The sequence below is a fragment of the Micrasema longulum genome, unplaced genomic scaffold, assembly GCF_059751315.1.
Source record: "Micrasema longulum isolate JH-2025_06_02 unplaced genomic scaffold, ASM5975131v1 h1tg000322l, whole genome shotgun sequence".
NCBI classification, from domain to species: domain Eukaryota; kingdom Metazoa; phylum Arthropoda; class Insecta; order Trichoptera; family Brachycentridae; genus Micrasema; species Micrasema longulum.
Window position 1 is genome coordinate 362,923 of NW_028277526.1, and position 23,648 is coordinate 386,570.

The window sequence follows — 23,648 nt, forward strand, 5'->3', positions numbered from 1 at the left end:
TAATAAGCAAAATAAATATGAAAGAAAAAGTATACTCAAATGCAAAAAACATTTACAAAAAGAAATAAAATTATAACAAAATTATAAATTTAAATATAAATTGCAAAATAGAATAATTAAGTATTTAAAATAAAGACTTAGGAGTAATTTTTTAAAAAACAACAGTTTTTGAAATAATAAAGTGATACTTAACACATTTTTAAGAAAAAATATATTAATTTTCCATTGTACTTTGTTTTCAGGATTACTTGTTTATTTCTAAATATGATTCATTTCTATTATTTTTTGTGTAATTAATTTTATTTTTTACATTGTTGTTTTCAAAATTATTATTCTTTAACATGTATTTATTTCTTACGATTTACATTTTTTTCCCTATTTCAATTATTATGGCTTTACACGAGCACAGCCTAAAAGCCATAAGTTCTTGAAAATGTAGGTAAACTGAATTAATTTCAAATTAATAAATTAATAAAAAGTTATACTTAAATTTGAAGGTACAATTTTGTGCAGCTGGCTAAAAATTATTTTTCCGTTAAAGTTCCGATCGGTTTTGAAACGAAATAATTGGTTTCCCGTTTTTTTTCTCGTCTTTAAAAGCCAAGCCAACATAAAAATTAACGTAGAAAAAAAAAGGAACACAGGTAAACCAATTCCGATGTCAATTATAGTCATGTGATTCGGTTGGTTGTGCTGTTGAATACGATACACACTGCGGATGCTTCCCCGCGTTTGTTTACTTTTACTATTATTTATAAGGTGTTAGATTCTCATCGTCTTGAACTTCCATTGCTGGCTGTTCGTCAGCATTTCCTTACCGAACAGGAGTTTGCATTCGACAGAGAGGCCTGGCGGCTATTAGTTTGTGAACGCTATATTATGATATAACAACATCTTTAGATTTTTCTGTTTGTTCAGAATCCATGTCCGGGACTCTGCCATTTGCGAATGTCAGCTAGATGAGGAAGATTTAAACCATTTTTTTTTGGATGCCCCATAAATGATTGTTATCCTGATTTCCTATCCGACCTGTCTGATATTAATATCCCATTCCCTATTCATATTCTAACTCTCCTGTCCCCACCCAATAAACGTGTATTTAAAATCCTATGTAAATATCTAGTTGTAAATGGTGTAAAGCTGTAAATATGTTTTATTATTATATGTATATATTATATTAAATACTAACATACTAACTTGTATATATTATATTACTAACACATGTGTAAATATGTTAAAAAAAAAAAAAAAATACTCGACACTGGCCAGAACACCCGAGTTGAAATGAGAAAAGGCCATGAAAAAACGAAGAAGAAGAAGAACTGTATGTTTCCCTCCAAATTTCGTAAACATCAACTACTAATACTAACTGTCAAAAGTCAAAACCGAACCTAAAACCTAGACGACTAAAACTGTTCCAAAATACATTGCGACTAATACTTATTGTCATTTAAGTTCCAAACTATTAGTAATTAGTATTTACTTTGCCTTTATGACAATGGATTCTGTTTCAGTTTCTAAGGTTAATTACATATTTATTTAAACTGTATTTTTATTTATTGTATATCATAATTTAATGCACTAATCCTTTATACTCCAATTTTAGGGTTGCTTTGTTTTCAAAAATGGATTCCGACGTACATCCAAGAAGCAGAAGAAACAGGATGTACCAAAACCTTTCTTTGAACTTCAATTCCACGGTGAAATTTGGTATAAGGCTTATAAGAACTGTTGGGTTCATGTAGAGAATCAGATTGAGGTATGTATTTTAAGTTGTCTTCACCTAACAGATTTGTGTGTCACATCTAAAGAAAGGTCATCCTCAGCAATATTACTTCTATCATAATGATTTACTATTGTTATTATTAGTCACTGTTGAGCAGCTTTATTTTTATTTGTATTTTTTTTTAAAAACTTAAATTTTACATTAAAAACCCATTGCAAACATTGTCAAAGAAAAACATCAATGATCTGTTAACAAAAAAATGTTTTTAATTATTGACATGTCATTTTGATTGCCATATTATTTTTCGGTCCCTGTTTCAATTTATAAATAACCTTAAAAATATTTTATGCTAGTGTAGGGTTGCCATCCGTCCTGATATATCGGGACTGTCACCATTATTTATCCTTCTGTCCCGACGTCCCGATGAAACCTATAATGTGCCGATTTAAACTCACACAGTGCAACGCTGTTAATCAACAACAATCTTCCTCGGAAGTATTGACTACGAATGTGAAAATAAGGTGGCAAATGCTCACAGCAATTGATGTATGCAAAGAACTTTAACCCTTACCAGTCCAATGTCGAATCTCATTTGACATAGATTTTTTCCATATATCATACTTTGGAAAATTATAGAAACTAATTTTTTTATTTAAAAAAAAAAAACTGGATTTGCCGTAAAAACGAGATTGTAAATAGTAATGGCCTTGTTATCTATATTTTATAATTTTCCAAAGTATGATATATGGAAAAAATTTATGTCGAATAAGATTCGACATTGGACCAGTAAGGATTTTAACGAAGCTGAACTTGCCTCGATAGAGTGGAAGTAGATAGGTTATGTGAAAGAAAAAGGTTTTTTCTAATTTTTTTAAATTGAGTATTTAATTTTCATTCGTGCTCATAAAACCATAATGGAAAAAGTAATATCATTCATGTCAGCCCAGTGAAAAGGAGCGATAAAAATATCATCTGCTGCCAGGGACTGTAGAATCAATATTGCAGTATTACGTTTATTTTAAGTCATAGAAAAAATATGGCCAGCGGTACATCTTCCGCAAGAAGCACCACATAAAATGAAAAAAAAATCATTGTAAAATTGCCTTTTTTGTTGCTACATATTCCAATTTTAGAAAGTCCTGATGAAACCCTAGCTAAATATGGTAACCCTAGTGCCTACTTTGATTTAGCCTAAGAACCCTATTAATTAATGTAACAATAGATCTGCACATGTGCGGTGATGTGGGGAGCTTGCGCAGCACTGACTTCCGCTGTACTTTTAAATTCTCCCTATATTACTTGCATAGGTGAGCTAGTAGTTGCATGTTTTTATTTTTTGAGAATTTCAGAAGTTGCATACGTCAACATACAACAGGATATTGAAGGACCTTGTTTGCTTTATTAAAGAGTGTTACAACAACCAATCAACACTCTGCAGTGAAATTATTCCCTGCGCTACATTACTTACTGGAATTAATCAACCAGATCACATTGTGCAATTTACAGCTCTGAAAGATCAGTTATTGTAAGTTCAAATATACTTTATCCTATAAATAACTCTTGGTCATATGTAAATACTTTAGTACTTGCTGTACCACTAATAATTACTAATAAATTATAACAGATTAAGTATATCTATTATGTGTTTTCATAACCATTTTAATGTAATGTATTATTATGGATAACTATACCTCAAGGGGGTTTTACAAAATTTCACTATGAATATTGCTTTTAATTTGACTTAAAATTCTAGTAAAACTATTTATTTTGTCATTACATGCCACAGATTTGTTCAAATGATATAGAGAACTAATGAGTTTTAGGGTTTTTTCCGAAACTTCACTTCTCTCACACAGTTTCGCACATCTGTAGGGAGAGCATTTCTTGCCATGGGGACTGCGACTCCAAATGAGCGTTCACAGAATTTAGTGCGCTGAATGCGTACAGGTATAATGACTTTTCTTATAGTTGATCCAAGCGTAAGACATCTTTGAGTTAGTTCATCTGGAATGCATAGTTCTCTTAGGTATCTCGGAGAAAAGTGGTGCACACAGAGTTTGTATTCCTCCCTCTGTGGAAAACCCAGCCAGTGTAATTCCCGAGGTAGTGGAGTGATATGACTGAACTGATTCTAAAAATTTATCTTAATGCTGTGTCTTGTCTTCCGCCTTGTAAGTAATAATGGTCATTTTTATTTTAGATGTGAGGTCACTTCACATGTTGCTATTATATATTCCCAAGATGCCAACTCAGTGAAGCAAATGATAGAGAATATGATAATGCAGTTTATGAATGATGAATCTGAGGTTTGTATTAATAATGATGTAAAGTTAAAGGCTGAATAAGATACTATTTAACAAACCTATATTTATATTCATTTTTAAAACCAAATGAATAGTTTATGTATTTCCTGTTGCTACTAATATTTTTTTAATTTATTTGAAAAAAAGTGTGATTAGAGTAGAACACATTTCGGAAGAATCATGGTTCGGAAGAATTTAGATTCTTTGAAAATGTATTATACTCAACCTACTTAATTATTTTATGTAAATATGAGCATCGACATTAATAATCTATGTAACTAAAACTAAGCCAAATTCCTCGATATAAAAAGGGCCACCCTGGAAAGTGACAACTGTATGTCTTTATTGTAAAGAACCACATTTCTTACATTTTCTAATATACTTATCACTTGCTTATTTTTAAGAAAATAGCAGGAATCGTTGAATATTTGAAGGGTTCACTGCAATAATGATGAATATCCAAAATATATCAAATTAAACCTCTCAAATGCTAAAGCATAGATCTCAGCTCTCAATTTCGGTACCCATTTGATAGTTTTCAAATAAAGTGATAGTTCGCGGAATTAATTCAATGTGGGTTTTTTATAAAAAAATCTTTAATAGTTAATACATTGCTTATGCTAATTTAAAGAAAACTTTAAGATTTTAGAAATATATAATACTTTATATGATTGAACAAAATTACCAATTTTCATTATCAAATCAGTTAATATCGATATGAGCTTCCTATCTAAGCTTATAATCAATAGAAATCCCTAATTATTCAATTGTATTCGCGTTTTTGATAGTATCCAATTTGAATATATTGGTCTTAGAACAGTCTCTTGTATGTAAATAAATATCAGGGTTCAATTTAGGTTGACCGATAATGTTTTCACTAAAACTCAAGTACTTTATTTTACTAGCATTTCAATTAAGCAAATTATTATTTATTTTATTTTATTTCATTCACATAAACGCCTGGAGGGCTTTTACAAGTATGGTACATAAATGAAATATATGAAGTAAGAAATAAAATATAGCATTAGGTACATTCAAATACATAATCCTACATATAACTAGTAAGAATATAAAGATGATATGATATACATAAATATAGTAAAACATTTGAATTAATCTATACACCCAGTAAGAAAAACTTAAAAATAAAAGTGCTGCTATACTAATACACAGTTGTAATCGGGTAGAAAAGAAAATTATAAACAAATTATTTATTTATTTATTTACATTATCTAGCCAGGATCTGACTCTTTCCATATACGTTAAGCCTTCGCATAAACACCGCTCCAAGTGCAATCGTCGAGTAGAATTACAGTATCACCAGCAAAGCTAATTTTTGAACTCCATATTTGATTCTTAGAAAGTAACTTCGTACATTATTTAGTTTTGTTATTTGAGTTATATTTTCCATGTACGAAATTTGTATACCAATGTAGTGTTTTATCATTTATGCATATATTTTGTAACTTTTGTGCCATTATGCTTAGGGATATGGAGTCAAATGCTTTAGCAAGATCAAGAAATACACCTATGAATTTATGTCCTTTGTCCAAGTTTGAGATAATTTGAATTCTGTTAGTTTAGCATTCGAGCGATTAAACTATGAATGCAGTTTGATTGCTTTATTCACATAGTAGCTTTTCACATCTTAAAACTGAGCAAGATCGTCAGTTTCGTGGTTAATCATTTGTCAAATGTGAGAGATGAATAGAGTTAGTTTAACTAATGATTTAGACAGTGTGGACAGTGATAATTATAGTCCCTATTTTTCATTCTCATAATTGAACGTAGTTATGCAGAAAGCGGCCAATTCGTGTTATCGGGGGCAGTAAGGTTAATGTTTTGCTAAAAACGGCCATACCGCTAACATACAAAAAAAACTGTAATAATCACCTTCTGAAAATAGTTTCGATCACAAAAATGGCATTTCTCAATTTGCAGAAAACACCCACAACACCAGGAAAATCTTACGGCACTTTAAAAATCATTCAAACTGGTCAAAAATATAAATAGATTCTATAAAACTATTTAAAAAAACTGATTTGTTCATTGTTTATCATTTGTCAAAGTCAGAAAAATTCCAACTGTTGTATAGATTTGATTATTCACTCTTTTCACAAAGGTGCTATTATCTCAGTTTCACTTTTTTAAGGCTGGCTGTTTTCTTCATAACTACGTTCAATTGTAGTACAAGTTTATTGATTAGTTATGTTTAAAACAATACGTATATTTTAAGATACCAATGTTTATGCATAACCTATTTGAAACTTTCAAAAGGAAATATCTCAAAACTACATTGTTAAGACATTCATCAGTATTGCAGTGGAGCCTTCATTTGCATTCACGTAATGTTGCACTTAAAATACACTAATAACAAAGTTACAATAATTGATCAAAACTTTTTTAGGATACAGATTCTGATGATGATGAAAAATCAATAAATAAATATCCAAGGGTAAAAAAATCCCAATGTAACATGGGAGTCCTCTCTTCTTGGTTTAAAGATATGTACAACAGCACTACTCCCAATATACTGTCTCCTTCGAAGAAATTGAAATCTGCCAGCGCAAAGAATCATCTAGTGGTTATTATTCCCGATTTTGAGAGTTTTAATAATGAAACATTACAAGACTTTATTTTAATTTTGAGGTAAGTTGTTTTGTAATTTAATAATCTATTATTCGGTGATGACAACGTATTAATTTAAGGCAGCTGGTCACAGATGTTACACACAGACATCTACCGTTTATAATTTTCATTTATTTATTTGTTTTAAATATCATTCCAAAACAATGATTATGATGTTACGACAGGTTCCTACATAGGTAAACATTGCTCTGATATCCAAGTGGGGTCTATTTTATGTGTTTTAATTATTACATGATTTTATTTTTACATTTCTGTGCCCAGACTTGCAAAAAATCTATATTTTTTGAAATTTGCTCTGCTTTAATTTTTTGTTCTGGTATTTGGCACGGTTGCATGTTGGTTAATGTTGCATAAAAGCTCTCTGTATTGAGTATTCTCATGCCTCTTGCTAATGTTGTTTTTTCTCTAAATATTTATCTTTTTTATTGTTTACAGTGGTTACACGTGCGTGCTACCCTTTGTTCTGGTGTTTGGTGTGGCTACGTCTGTGTCAGCGTTACATAAAAGCTTTCCATACCAAATTTCATCGCGTCTCCTAGTACAAGTTTTCCAGTCACATTCATCCACCAATTATCTCAATCAGGTTACATTATTTAGTTTTCCAAATTAATTGTTGTATTTTTTCTTTTTTCTTCAGTACACTGATAAAATAATAATGGTCTGTATTTTTTAATAGTAATTTTAATTTTTTTAAATACATTTCCATTACTTACCATGAAAATTAACTATCTTTATTTTTCCGCTATCATTAAGTTAGTCACATGCTGATAGTGGAGATGAATCTCTTTTCTTTTTGTTGTGACCAAACTTTTTTTCCATGTATTTAATCTTTACAAATGTACTGTCACAAAGAATAACCAACTTATGTCCATTTATTTGACCATTTTAGGTGCTGGAGAAAATTTTCCTGAATGAAAACTGCCCCTTTCATTTGTCCGGGAAAGTTTTCAAACTTTTGATGGATGTTTTCCTTTTTTATGATTTTTCCGTAACAGGATTCATCCAAAGCTTAAAGGTATGTTAAACTCTTAAAAAACTGTGTTACATTAAGCAAAAGATAACATATTTTGAAATACATGTGTGTAAAAACATAAATTTAACATGTTTATTTACTTTACATTTTTTTGTTTCCATTTGTTATGTTTTTTATTACATAAATATATATACAGGGTATTCATTAAATCCTGTCACACCCGAAACCACGATGATCAGTATGAGCAAGAAGACATATTGGCACATTCAAATATTTTTTTAGAACGAATAAAATTTAAAAAAATATAATATCAAAAAAATCTAATGGTTGCTTACTTCTGCAGGAGTGAAATGAGGAGGGGGGAGCTTGATACTGCGCCACGCTCCCCTCACTTCTCCCCAGCAGAAGTAAGCAACCATTTGTTTTTTAAAAATATTTTATATTTAAAAATTTTCTTTGTTCTAAATATGCTAATATGTCTTTCCCATACTGATCATCGTGGTTTCGGATGTGACAGGGTTTAAAGAACACCCTGTATATAATATTTACTTTATTTCTAAAAACTAAAAATCCCACATAGGCGTGGCCTGTTAAATAATTTATTTTCCAGAATTTATAAAATAATAATCTAATTTTTTTATTTGATTTAATTGTTTAAAAAAAAAAGATAAATAAAATATCAACTCTTGTACTCTATATAGACTTACGTGACATAATAAGGTTAAAATAACTTCATTATTCAATTCCCTTTCTTTGAGATAGTGACTTATATTTAATTTCTATATAACAGTATTACTATGTGAGATTATGTAACTGTATTGTTGTGTATACGTAGATTTTAGTAAATAAAAGATAATAATAAAAATTTAAAATATTAATAATTTTTTTCCAAAATAAAGTTAAAACTCCCAAAACATATTTTTACCTGCAGTTTGTAAAGTAATGTTTGATTTTGAAATATGACTAAAATTATATTCCCTAAGTTGTATTATTACGCTTCATATTCATTTATTTAAATGGACACATCAGTTTCCTCTTTTCATAGCTGATCTAAGAAAATTTCAATTTTTTGGAGTAATCAATAAACCTCCCAAGTAAGAGCTGTTAGGTCAATATGTTCCCTATCAGGAAATATACATTTGAAGAGAATGAATACAAAATAACTGCATCGAACAATATTCCGAGTATGTCCAAATGTTTGTAAACAGGCTGAATTTTTTCCCTAGGGATTTAAATAGATCTAAATTATTTGATCAGTACAAAAATAACACTAGGTACTTAATAACACGATTAACGCATAGTTCCATAAAGATAAAGTATTATGACACGCGAGATACGGCACGAGGTCGCTGCCGATTGGGAATTTCAAAATTGTTTGAACATTTTTTCGCCCTCTCTCATGCAGATCTTTATAAACAAATATGATTCTTGGACTCATCCAGAGATGTCACTTACCAACAAATGTTCAGGCAATATTTTAATACAAAAATTTTGGCCGTCTATCGTGTATCATCTAAGTATCAGCCTGTAAAATAAAAAATGTCTTAATACAGTTGCCGCGTATGAGGCTAGATTTTTCAGACTGTCGAAAGATAATTCCCGCTGGGTTTGGGCTAAATTTTTACGGTTTGTTCTTACAAAATTATACTTTAGAATTTTATATTATTTCTTTAATTTTCAGTTTTGCATGATGGAGCATTATTACGCAACAAAAATCAACGCATTGTGCTGCCCGAGACAACAAATTCCTACAACCATATCCCAATTCACAAAGGAAGACTTGGAAGCAGTCCGGCAACTTCCATCGTTCAGGCCGTATGTGGAAGCTAAACCGGCGTCTATAAGAATTTCCTTGTTGCAAAGTGACGATTATTTAAAAATTGACTTAGGAAAAGCTATAGAAAACCTTCATAACTACCTTCATGATTTTCACATATCTTTGAAAATACTGTTGTCAATTGTGGGCAGTCTACCCAATGTGCCATTAGGAAAACAAGTAAGAAATTTGAAATATGTATTACACTTGAGTAAAGTTCTAATTGATGCTAAAATCATCCTTTCCGCTTTAACTGCGTGTTAATGTACCATATACATACTACTAAACTATGTTGTCTGACCAATTCATATGTAATGATTATATTGCAGTTACGAGAACTCTACACTGCATGCATATCGTCTAGTGTCGTGGAATCAGATGAATATCGCCAATGTCTTCTTCTTATTAGTTTTCAATCTAAAGATGAATTTCTCGATGTTATAAAAAAAAGTGTATCTATAGTAGAAGATAGTTCTCCACTTGTTACAATCACAAATACACCGAGAAAACGACTTTTACTTGTGAAAAAATCTCAAGAATCTTCTCACAATAATCATCAAATAAATGTGTTAGCACTTAAGGACAAATTAATGTCTTTTAAAGAGAAAATAAAAAATGCTAGTTTGGAATACATCACAAACAATCTGGATAATGACCACGATGTAGAATCAAATGAAAAATTAAACCGACAAACTTTGAAACAGGTACATTCAGTATTGTATTTTCTTTCTTCAAATATCTACTGCTTTGAATGGATGCACTTACATTATGCTCATTTTTCAAATATTTGCAATACTCGTGTATGTTCCAGGGTTGTCCAAGAATTAAAGACTTTTATTATTTTGTAAATCACTAAAATGTTATTTTACAGAGAAAGCGTATGACATAGGTACATATTTCTACTAATTTTTTTTATGTAGTTCCCGTTACGATCAATGTACTCGGTCCTTGATTCCCTTGTTGTAGAACTCTGATGCCACCATCTTCAAATGTTCTCACCTCTTCCTCCATGTCCTCGTCGGTCTCAAAGTGTTTTCCAGCCAAATAGTCCGGGCTCTGATCAAAATCACAGCGGACTCCCGCCTAGATGAGAAATCTCCCATCTCAAATGGATGCCAAGATCACACTACAAAGCTTCTAGGGAGAGGTTAAGAAACTAAATTTTTTTCAAAAATAATGCCCAGGTCGCTGAAAATAAATAATAATCTTAAATTCTCGGACAACCCTTGTACATGAATTTGTGACGAGCATTTTCCTTAAACAAAGTATGCAACAGGCTACCACTACTAGCCAGCTATTTGTGTATTCCAGATAAGTTAGTTTAATTTCTTGCATTCTTGTCAACCTATTAATGCAAATCTTTGTACCAAAATAGTCCACTATGTCATTGAAAACATTCCATGTATCCATCTATCCAATCTAGACTTGATCCCACAGAATGGGTATTTGGGGATGGGGATTTTGGGATATAATGGGAATTTTTTGCACCACAGCCTGTTGGGGTGCAAAAAAAATAAAAAAATGTTAAAAAAAAAAAAATGTAGAAGCAGTGCTTTTTACTTCTTCCTACAATTCAGTTCCTATAAATTACTTTGTCTTTGTTTTTACTTCATTTTACATTTGGTATAGCCCCGCATCTTTTTAGTGCACTAATAAATACCTATATAAATGATTGATTTATGTGTACATAAATGTTTGAGAAAAAAAACCAAATATGCCACACCATAACAGTCAATTTTTAATTCCTAAAGCAACCTTCTAAAACAACTTCAATTTATAGTTCTGAAAGTACGCATGTATTTTGTAGATAGTATGTATGGTCTCCAATCGTTCTTTATGGGTTCTTTAAAACAGGCATTGCCCGTATAGGAACCGATAGATCCATACAAATATTTTGTTATACCACACCACTTGGTCTGTTTGATCTATTCTCGTCATAACATAACAGCAAACTATTATGTAAATTTATGTACATTTATTCAAGATAATTTATAAAGCGCCATTTTTGTGAAAATCCACCTCAAGGGTGCTATTCAATAAACATCCCAACACGTCTTGCAGCTAAAGAACGCATAGGCATTTGCCATCCTAGTTGCTCATTTCCAATTGTGTTAATTTTTTATAATTTTGTAGGAGCTAGATTACAACACATCTTGCAACTACAGAGCTCACTGACATTTAGAAATCTACATTTACACTGTACATAAAAAATGACTAAGAAGAGTTTTTTTATTAATAAATAATCGTTTACAAATATAATCTAGATTGCATGTCTTGCAGCTACAGAGCGGATGAAAATGTGGACCCTATTTACAGTTGAAGTTTAAGTTAGAAATAATTTTATGTTAATTTAATGTACATAATATGTATGTAAGTTGATATCACCACAGCTACAAAGCGCATGCCCAATCGTTTGACTGGAATTTTAGCAACTTAAAAAATATTTTAAAAGGTTTACAACAAAAAATAAATACTAATAGGTATATTGAGCAAAAAAGTGGTAAGTTTGGCAAGTATACATGTTACCAAGGCACAAAAAGGAAACTAAAAACTAAACAAATATAGCATTCTTTAACATATTATGGTCAACGAGATGACGAAAGCCATGTCCGATAACTTAAGAGTAGGTATTGAAAGTGTTCACCATTTATTGTTCTCCGCTTAGATGGTACTTGTTGTAAAACATTTGGCTGACAGCTGCTTGCGCCTTGAGAGATGGTGGATGCACAAGTCACCATAGTTAGAGTAGGTACTAAGGGACGATGCCTGTTCTTTGTTTCTTATAGTAAGACACTAGCTCAAAATTTCTGATTACAATTATTTTACATTGCTTACTTATCACTTATCTACGATATTAAAAAAAAATTGTTTTTAAATAACGTATATAAGTAGCACTATTATAATATATGGATATTGTTCTAGATAGCTACAATTGTCACAAATAAACATATTCTCAAGCAGTTTTAACCGAAGCACAGTTATAAAATCACGAGTTGGTTAGAATAAAGTGTGTAATATAAAAAGTGTCTAAAACAATGCTATAAATGAAGAGTCTTTCTTTTCACCTTTTGCTTATACCTACCATATAAGCACATTAGCGACTCATAAATATTAACTCAAATGTTTTTTTAACAATGACACACATACTTTCAGGTTTTAAGCTAAAGTTAGAGAGAGAAACTATATTCACACCTAGCCTGTCCGGCGGCTGGGTGCGAACAATACATACATATTTGTGTTTATGTGATAAATTTATTTGTCAATTATATTTTTCAGCAATTATTAAAAGCTTCAAATAAAGAAAAACAGGTAACAGAGTTCGAACTGGTCCGCAATGAAGTGCTAAAATATTTAACTGAAGAAGTTTTTGGAAAACATTTGCTTCCTCCATCTACTCAACCTTTTCACGAGTTGTTTTTCTTCAGCAATGTATATAAAGTTAAAAGGCACATCGTAGGAACACCGAGGGCTTCCATTCACACCGCACTCAACAACCCCTCTGCATATTTACAGGTTTATATAAACTTTATATACACTTAGTCTCCATATTAGATGGTATAACAATCCCAAAGGAAAACGTTTCAAATACATTACGGCATAGTTTTATACAGACTTGACTCTAACCAGTAAAAGTGTTAAAATAATTGTCAGATATTTGGACTGATAATGTAAGCTTTTAAATATCGAGATAAATTTGTTGACATTATGACCTCAATCTTTTACAGAATTATCCAAAATTATCTTTGTAAACTGTGGTGCAATAATATACTTCATGAATAGATACTATTGTGGCACTATATTTTAGTAAACAATAAACTTTTGTGCTGTTTGTGACCTTAAGAAGGTAATACCCGAGATTATCCTGGTCAATAGCTCTTCTTTATGATGATTTGGCCCGCTTTACAGACATTATATCAGTCTACTTTAGTAAACAATTAACATTTGTGCTTTTTGTGACCTTTAGAAGACAATACTTGAGATTATCCTAGACATTATATCAGTCTACTTTAGTAAACAACTAAGTTTTGTGCTTTTTGTGAACTTGTGAAGATTATCCTGTTCAACAACACTTTATGGTGTTTTGGCCTGCTTTACAGACATTATATCAGTCTTGTTTAATTCAAAGAAATAGTTTAGTACAAACATTGTCCTGAACATCGATTTTAAATAAAGCTTCATTAGAGGAAATATAAGAAATTGTTTTTTATATTACAGTGTAAATGTTGTGACTTGTCTAATTCAGAGACAATTCTGCCTTCACTACCAGACCTATCGATAGCGTACAAACTTCACCTGGAGTGCGGGAAACTGATTAACCTTTATGACTGGCTCCAAGCTTTCCTGACCATAGTGGATCCTGTAGAATCCAATGATGATGACGATGATAGAAGAGAAGTCCACCCTGCGATACAGTATCCTTTGCAAATTATTTCACAAGAACATATAGTATAACAATTGTACCCCTAAATTTACTATGTATTTTTAAATTGATAAGTATTTTCAGGCGTTTTCTAGTACCTAGATGAAATAATTTGCTAAGAATTGGAGCTAAAAAAACATTGGTATGGGTACCAGAGGCGGTACTTCCATAGAAGCATATAAGTCGGGGCTTACCTTACAATTTCAAATCAAAATTACTAAATCCGGACGTAACGATTAAAAATAATAATTAATTCCATTGTTTAAAATTTAAGCACTATCGTTTCTTACACCAGCTCAGAAACCTATTTGTACTGTCCCCATCTTAGCCGAGACCCAAACCACATAATATCCATCCGCACTGCTGGCTAATAGTCGCCCATACGGACCTATGATTATCAACCACGAAATTAGCTACAGTTTACAGTAATACAACAGGCTGTAGGTACTCGGTTCAAGATTTGCAACCGCAAACCGAAAACATGTGTTACAAGTTTGGTGTTAAACTAATAACTGAACCTAAAGGGCTCATCTACTCTAATTATTACTCTGAGGCGGGGACACTACGACAGTATGTCTAGTCATCTCACTCATGTGGGCTTCTTATGTGGCTTTTTACAATTTATCATTGTAAAAAAGGGGGTAAACAAGCCGCATGTAATGCAAACAGTATAATCATCAAATGTTGGTCACATATATGTTGCATTTTGTATAGGGCTTTGAAGCCAGCAGTTAGCAACAAATGGCTTTCATATGTTGTATCAAATGTACTTCACGATCGTTTATTTTGCTCTTTGTTGCGGAATTTGATAATTTGACACAGTTATTTTTCTCTTAATTGGTTAAAGACCTTTACTGAAAAAGATTTATAATAATTTACTCGCATTTTTGTGCAAACGTAATATATATAGACAAGTCGTGCATTAATATCATTATAATATTATTTAAATGCATCACAACTCTTTTTTTTTAAGCATTAATGGATGAAGATACAAAAATGTACGTTTTCAGTGGTCAACTCAAAAATCCTGATTGTGAAGTTACCTGGTTGTTGTAATTACCCCGCGATATGACAGCAATAATAATAGGTAATTAAAAAAATAATAAGCCAAATACGTTGATATTATAAATTTTTGTAAAAGACAGATTTGCCATTTATGTTAGTAAAATAAAAATAAATAAATAACCTCTCTATGAGGCGATGAAGTATCTAGGTATTCCCAACAGACTGATGGTGAGACTCACTGTGACCCAATCGCAATATAGAGTCCGGATTCAAAACAAAACCTCTGAGCCATTTAGCACACTGCATGGCCCCCGTCAAAGAGATGCACTAGCTTGCCTATTTTTTGCTTGATATTGCTTTAGAGAGATGTTCTAGAGAATCTAGAATCCAAAAAAAAAACTATAAATCAAGCCGAATACTAGGTTGCGCAGATGACATTGAAATCATTGGCAGATCCCAGCATGCGATGACGGAGACATTTGTTGAACTGTAGAAAGCTAATACTGAGATTGGACTTAGTAACAACTTCAATAAGAATAATGTACCGACCACTTAAATCATTAATACTTACCCAATCCCGAACACAATCAATATAGGCTCACATATAACAGAACGCGTTAATAACTCCACCTACTTAGGATCAATGATAACTAATAAAAACAACACATCTACTGTTATTCCCATCTCAAAATATGTAGTTCTTTATCTCTGTTTATCAATCATTTGACTCTTTCAAATAACCACCATCATCATCATTCTATGTCCGTTCCCTAGTTGGAGCATATGGTATCCACAAAGAGCCCCCATTCATCTCTATCGGCTGCCAACTTCTTTGCGTCCTCCCAAATCATTGCTTCATTATAATGTGAGGTTATTTTCTGTTTTTATTTTTACTATTATGTTTCCTTACATATAATTTATCAGAGCACGCTTCACAAAATCGGTATCAGAGTTACAGTTTTTGGGTTTTATTAAAACTTCCAAAAGAAAAACTGACCATGTATCGAGGCTGACTTGGTAGCTACATATATATGTATATATTTAACACGGGGAAGTTTGATGTTTGTTTTTATAATTAATTTATGTGTTTTATATTTTTTCAACATTTTAGTGAATATATAATCAAATGTTCGTACATAATATTGTTAGTACATTACTCTCAGTAATCCGCCGCTCCATAATTCGAAAACAGCTATAATCTGCCATTATTTTTACTAGTTGATAGCACAAAATTAGGCTCTATAATTCGCCGGTATTCGGATGCCAAATTCAGTAGTCCGCAGCAAACAAACAACATTGAACAAATACTTAAAAAGTTTATAAATAATTTGATTTAATTTAACTGTACGAAAGATGCGAGTACAAATTGCTGAATAAAAACCATTTTTACGAAACACCTGTTTGAAAATTTGACCAGATTTTGTATGTATGTAATATGATCTGCCATTTTCACTAATTGGACACATGCCTGGTTTTTAGGGTGGCGGATTGCTGAGAGTTCTTTATGTCCAAAATACAATTTGTAGCACTAAACTTCCTCACTAATATCTAAGCACTGTTTGTAATGTTTCTCTATTAATTTCTTTATATGTTAGGAATTTTTTTTTTCTTTTTTGATTAAACATTTTTTGGAATTCCACTTGCTATTTTATTTTTAAACGTGGGCATCCTATGACATTTTAATATTATGTAATGAATGCTGTACTGATTTTTGTACAGTTTTTATCAAAAAATACCTTATGATTTTTCTATGTTATTTAAATACATACATGTATTTTATTGGAATGCTTTTATTATTTTTTAATTTTTTTCTTTATTTTATTGAAAAATATTATGAGATTACAATGTGAGATCATTGTAAACGGTAATATCCTGAAACAGGAAGAAGAATTTGTGTATCTGGGAAGTCAGGATTGAAATGCAGAAAAAGATATTGAAAATAGGATGTGTCAGAAACAGGGTGAACGTTGCACTAAAGTCAACCTTGGGCAAATAGACGTCTGTCGCGGGAGGCGAAACGAACAGTTCACAGTGGAGTTCTGGTACTGTATGGAATCAGAAAGACAAGGATGAAAGTAGAACGTGTGGTAAAACAATGCATGACAGGTGCGAGAGAGAGATGTTGAGATTCATGCAGTATGCAAAGCAGAAACGTGCATTATGGACAAAATGAAGAAAGGGGTGCGGCGTTGGTTAAGACATGCAGAACAAATGGACAGCGAAAGAATGACATGTGTAATGTTGATGAAAAATTATAATGAAAATCCATTACTAAACGAAAATATAAAATTTTACACAGGAGCTTAAATAAAAAAATGCAAGGCTTTTTTGCTTTGCAATGGAATTTAAGATCATGGTGCTTTGAGCCATCTTTTGGGATCATAATGATTGATATTTATTTACACTATAACATCAAATTCAGAAAAGTTAGATTTTTTAAAAAGAACATTTTAAAATAAATTCTTGAAAAATTTCGTTAAGTGACGGTTTGTCTTTAAAGGTGCGATATTTTCCTAAAGTTCCTAAATGTACATATTGGTGTGGTTTATACGATGTATGACATACATATACTTATATAATACATGTGTATGTTTCATATATGCGTGTAAATGTGCATAATATGTATGCATGTATGTGTATGCATGTGTATGGTATTTGATAAACCTGTTTTTGTTTATACTAAGTAATTATTTATATAGATAACAATAACAACTTTTTTTTTTATTCCTAATTTTTTGTCACATTTCATAATTGCATTCTTTACTGTAATTTTGAAACCTTTATTGGTTAAAAATTTATGTTTTTTTTAAATAGGAATGACAATGCTTTTCTTTTAATCGAGTTGTGGTCCCGCATTTAGTGTCTTGGACTCACCGCTCAAAGGTGCGTGGTTCGAATCCCACTCTACCCCAACTTAATTCTCATTTTCTAATAGTGAGTTATTCAAAACTTATTGAAAATGGCCCTCAAAATGAAATATTTGGGTAAATTATAAGAATGCAAATATTTATTTTCTAAAAAAAAATAATAACATTAACAAAAACAAAAAATATGATTCATCTTCAACTTTATTTTCCCTCTCTTAAACAATTTACACTTTGTCCTTTTCAGCATTTTAACTAATGATAATATTATGTACAAATACTTATTTCAAAACTGTCTAAACATAAATAATATATTATTTGTCAATGATACATAACTGTAACAACACTTTTCACTCATATTATACTTATCTAGGTAGTAAAATTAACAGTTTACTCTAAGATGAGACATTTTCAATGAATGAGAAGTTTTTAATAGTCTTTTGAAAATACCTTTTACATCCATATCAGGATACAAAGCAACGAGTAACCCTTCAATCAGCACAAACGTTAATCTTTTATTTAAGACGGAATTTTGGAAAAGCTCAAAAATGGTCATCAAACCTCTGTGAGTTGTTTCTGAACCAATAATATGCTTCAGTTCCTCCTGACACGCGGCGAGTAGCGCAGCCTTCACGGCTACACGTGCTCTAAGTTTTTCCGCATCATCGCGAGGTTCCGACCTTCTGGATGAAACATTGCTTCCCGACCAGTACTTTCGCTTGGCGAGACCTAAACAATGTACGATGGTTCCGGGAGACGTCAAAGAAGAAATGAAATCGATGATTTTTTTATTCAGTACATCGGCAAACATCGCAGTCAAAAGCTGTCGAAGTAAAGCTGATATTTGACGACGAAGCCACTGATTTCTTTTCCTTAATTCAAATACTTCATCTAATAATAAAAGTAAAACTCTTAATGGCAATTCTCCTCCTTCGTCACTTTTTTCCTGCAAGTTCATCACACCGATAGTTTGCAGGTGACAAGGTATTGATACGGTAGAATCTGATTTTCCGCTATTAAGTACCTTGGATAAACCTTCCATCAAATCGTCCACTGTGTTAAACAACTGGCCAGGTACACCCCGTAAAGTACGCATTCCTTGACGCAGCGGTTGTACTAACATCGTGTCGATTACACGTTGCTGACTTTGTTTATCCTGAAGACCTTTGGGACTGAGGAACGGTAGTAGCAGAGAACACTGCAGGACACCATACCTCGGAGGGCCACTTGGAGACCCTAGAGAAGCGAGAGCACTGAGCCAAATGCTGAGTACCTCTTTTCTGCGTTCTAGAACACCGCGAGACGTATTGTGAAATGTTTTTTTTGAAGGGAACTCCATCTTTCCTAGTTCAGGATATTGTTCTTTAATGTTATTATACAACTCGAGAAAATCACTATAGCGACGATATACATGCCAACAGAACTGTTGTCCCGTTGATGGACACTTGCGAGTCACCTTTACCGCATAAACACCGAAGGCTTTACCACGTTCGTGAACCACACCAGTCTCATAAATATCCGCTTCCAGTTGGCAAGATTCTTTACGAACGATCCATTGCTGAATTTGTGTCTGAGGATCTTGAATTTGAAATGACGCTGATGGTTCACTTTTACTATTATTTTCATCGGAAACTGATATCTCAGTCGACTTAACACCGGGAGACTGCGAGCGAGAGTTAGGCAAGCTATCAATAAAGAACTTTGATGTACCGCTGATTTTCTCCACTTCGTTTTCGTTTTGGCTATTTTGTTCAACAACGCAGTCTGATAAAGAACTGAGGCTGCTTTTCGAACCGAAATTCTCAGCATTTTTATCAATTTGCTGAGATTCAATTAATTTCATTGATTCAGAAGTGTTGAAATTCTCAATATCCAACTCTGCCAATAACATAGAATATTGTCTGGAATTCTTAAATCCGACTCCTACTATTTTAAGTTTAGAAAATATAAAGTCTTCAGCTTCTTGAAACCAAGAAAGGGAATTTTCATTAAACGGTGAGTTTAAATTGGCGATTAGGTTCCTCATCAAAGTGTGTGGAACATCCACACTGTTTAAAATACCTCCCGCCAAATATTGGTCATAAATTGCTTGACCCGCAGACCTAATCTCGGACACTGTCGCTTCTCTTATATTTTGAAAAGTTCTAGTTTGCAACGCAAAATGTTTCACAACTACAGCTCTCCATGCCTGTATTTGTAAGTGACAAAATATATATTCATGCGAGCTCATTGACTGTGCATAATCTAGGAAATAACCAAGAGCCAAATGATTTTCTAGAAGGAATCTCATGGGAAGCTGCGTAACGTGTCGCTTTTCGGAATTTTCACAGGGAGTTAATGCGGTACTTCTCGTGTTTAATATGCGAACTAAGTATTGCAGAGATGACAATTGTTGTTTAACAGCAATATCGCATTCACCTACGGTGTCATGGGACACTAAATTTTGTATCTCTTTGTGCACCAAATCTAGAGTCGATTTTAGTTCGTCTACATTATCTGTGGAACGAATTACGGATAGAAAGGATTCCGAAGACAGGCCATCGTAGCATATCAACCTCAAGACGAGGGTATTAAGCGTATCAGGATCGGCGATGTAATCCAAGGCGGACTGTAAAGTGACGCAAGAGATTGCCCTTATCACAGCGCGGGAAGCTCCCCCGCTGAAATCTTTAGTCTCCATGGACACGTAATACAGCAATTGACAAATTTCGTCGATAAGTGAGATTTCACTATCTTTATCTGTGCACATCTTTTCTCGCGACATAATATTTTTTTCCATTTCTCTCTCAAGCTTGAAGAACCGCTCCTCGAAAGATAAATCGATGGTATTTTTATTTTCCACATAAAACCTGGAGTTGGCTACGCTCCTGTGTTTACCCATGTAGCTCGCCACGTCGGTGTCGCTCTTGTTGCGGCGGTGGTGGGGGGGAGCGGCTGCAGGCGACGAGCGCGCGGGGGAGCCGCGGCGCGGCGCTCGGGGACGGGCGGGAGCCGCCCCACCCCCTGCGCCGCGGAACAGCCGCAGGTGGCCCGTGACATACGCCACAGGCCGCCCCAGCAGGTAGCTCAGCCAGTTCACCGACTTCACGCGGTTAGACACGCTGACCGCCACACTTTGGGCGCTGCATCTGATGCCCTCGATAAACTCACTGTCAGTTGTGATAACGCTGTACCATGGGGTGACGTAGTCTTTGATTATATATCCGAAGATTTCTTGTAGAAAGGTGTCTACTGATTCGCTGCCAGTTATTCTTTTATCAGTTTTGGTTTTTCTTTTCGGTTCGTTGAAAATACGCGTCACTTGCACGAGTGAGCTCGTGTAAGAAGTCTGGTCCAGCGGATTGTCTAGAAGGTCTTCGGTGGAAATAATTGGCTTTTTACTATGGTGAGACAAATAAAGCATTGACAGTATTCCGGCGAAGAAAGCGATAAACCCTAATATAATGTTAACGCAAACATGTAAACCAAATGTTGTCACAAATAGAAAAAAAACTACGACTGTCCACCCTAAGAAATTTACTTCCATATTCTAGCGTAAGTTTTTCAATAAAATATTAATCTTCAGGTTCAATTATAATGTATATACTTAAATTACTGTTGATAAACCATTAATATTTTAGCAATACTTTTGTCATTTATTTTTACCAACTTAGTATAGCTGAAATCTTTGAATATTGTTTTCTCCGCACTTTACATTTAACTGTAGTAAACATTCGTAAATATTTCGGTTGACAAATTTCATCTGTCAAATTGAAGACATTGACGTATACCGTATACACAGACAAACTACATAATCGTGTGTCTTAAAAAAGAAAATTTGACAAGGAATAGAATAATATGATATTGTCTATACTTCTTCTTCGGATAGGGGCAAGTATTTATATATCGTCGGATTTCTGGCACAAGTAGATAATTACGTTTTATAGCCCAGACGTCAGGTCGGTAAATTGAGCTCTAGCTGGAAATAATTCAAGAGTTTTAATAACTAGTGTGTTAAATAGACCTGTTAGTTGATAATAACACGTTCTGTTTGCGACCTTGAATTATTGGTGGAAGTTTTTAAAAAAATGCAAAATATTCTCGAAATGTTGTTTTTTTGCGCATATCTCGGCTTATCCCAGACAAATATTGTTAACTACAACAGCGTGTACTTGAATACTACCGACAACACAATGAAAATGACTTTTTTTACTGTCAGATTAAAAAGTAATACTGGTATACTAGTACATTTTTTTTTGTGCTCGAGTCATTTCATTATCGCAGCCAGACTAAAACTTAATTGGTTTAATTTTTGGATTGATTCTGAAGGCTTACAATTGTTGCCGCTAGATCTGCAAATCGAGACATTTTAACTAGGGAGTAACCCTTTGAATGTTAAAACCTTATCAACAATTCAATTAAAACTGGAAGTTGAATATTAGAAAATATTTTTATTTACTTTTTAAACAAAGATTATTTGATGCCATTAATGCGTTTTGATGCGTCATTGATGCGTTTTTCGAAAATTTGTTGTTACCAACTTGTACCAGAAACCAGACGATATTATACACAATCAATTATCAAGTATACATTATTTATTATATATTTTTATGTACACTGATTATATTGCCCTCGGTCTCGGGCGATTGTTTGTGGGGAATATGTTCATTTATTTGCCAATCATACATGGATTTCACTACAGCTTCCGATAAGATCTCGTATAAAATTCTTCTTAAGAAACTTCACTCTAGGTATAAACTACTAATTATTGCATAATAAATGGTTTGAAGGTTATTTAGCTAATAGAGAATAATTCGTTTAAAAAAATCATGTAGCTATATTTCGTGCTATCCCCGCTTCTATTGGCCAGCCACAGAATAACCATCTAGGGTAAGCATTATTCTTAGTTTTATAAATGATATTGTTGAATGTTTTATTGTTATCGAATTTCTACTTTTTGCTGATGATATGAAAATCTACAACGAAATAACAGATAAAAATGACTGCTACTTGCTACACACTTTGACCAAATTGAATTTTTTCAGTTTTATATATTTATTTTCAACTAACATGAAAATCCCAATAGGAATAACCCGCTAAGCCTCTATTTTGAGGCTTGTCAGCAGGTGGGATTCAGGGAATATGGAAGAAGGTAATGAAAAATACACCACAACACCCAGACCAATTGAGAAAAAAATCTTTCTTGGATTTTTTTCTTGCAACTGGCGGGAATCGAACCCGCGACGCCAGTTTCACAGATAGCCGTCTAACCAACTGCGCCACGGCGCCTGTCTATATATAATATATTGAATTTTCCTATTGACATTTCTTGGTGGAACTGCATTTTGATTATATTAATAAAAATACGCACATAGTGAGTGAATTTCGTCAGACCAGTCTGACAATGTCGGTCATGATGACACCCGGTTACGGGTAAGAATTATAAATGAAATTGGAGTAGAACTATGGGCGTATATTTGTAATTATAATTAAATATATTCAATAACTGGTGTATCTCTAATAACTTATTTTCAAACGTTGATAAATGTAAGTTATTAAATTTTTGTAGAAATACACATCCAATTTTATTTCCATCTTAAATTTATAAATTTAAAGTACAAATTCAGTTATTTATTGCAACAAAACTTAAAGTTAAACAAAATAAATCAAATAAAAAACAGACTTCGCAAAAATCAACTGAAACTTTTTTTTTATGACTCAACATTAATAAAATTATTTTTTCTTTAGAATAACAAATATTATTTTCAAAATTATTACGTTAATAAAATAAAAATTTAATGCAGTCTATACAAACACCAATTTTGTGCTCACAACATAGGTAGGTACTGACTTTTTATACTCACTGCAGCCTAACATTTTCTTTTTAGTATGAATTTAGCTTATATTTTCTAG

The 23,648-nt window shown here is 32.7% G+C and overlaps 2 protein-coding genes across 2 annotated transcripts; one reads left to right on the plus strand and one right to left on the minus strand.

Annotated features, from left to right (window-relative positions):
• The first annotated feature begins 1,345 nt into the window (after positions 1–1,345).
• On the plus strand, positions 1,346–16,531 carry Orc3 (origin recognition complex subunit 3). The gene is made up of 12 exons (XM_088224959.1): positions 1,346–1,522; positions 1,607–1,759; positions 3,076–3,251; positions 3,927–4,032; positions 6,437–6,678; positions 7,114–7,261; positions 7,568–7,693; positions 9,333–9,647; positions 9,797–10,171; positions 12,744–12,980; positions 13,683–13,879; positions 15,817–16,531. Exons 1-12 carry the CDS (start codon positions 1,493–1,495, stop codon positions 15,911–15,913), a joined length of 2,202 nt encoding a protein of 733 aa, XP_088081085.1. The 5' UTR covers positions 1,346–1,492; the 3' UTR covers positions 15,914–16,531.
• Positions 16,532–17,942: 1,411 nt separating this feature from the next.
• On the minus strand, positions 17,943–21,596 carry LOC148282499 (sorting nexin-13-like). The gene has a single exon (XM_088224960.1). It carries the CDS (start codon positions 21,280–21,282, stop codon positions 18,139–18,141), a length of 3,144 nt encoding a protein of 1,047 aa, XP_088081086.1. The 5' UTR covers positions 21,283–21,596; the 3' UTR covers positions 17,943–18,138.
• Positions 21,597–23,648: the final 2,052 nt, after the last annotated feature.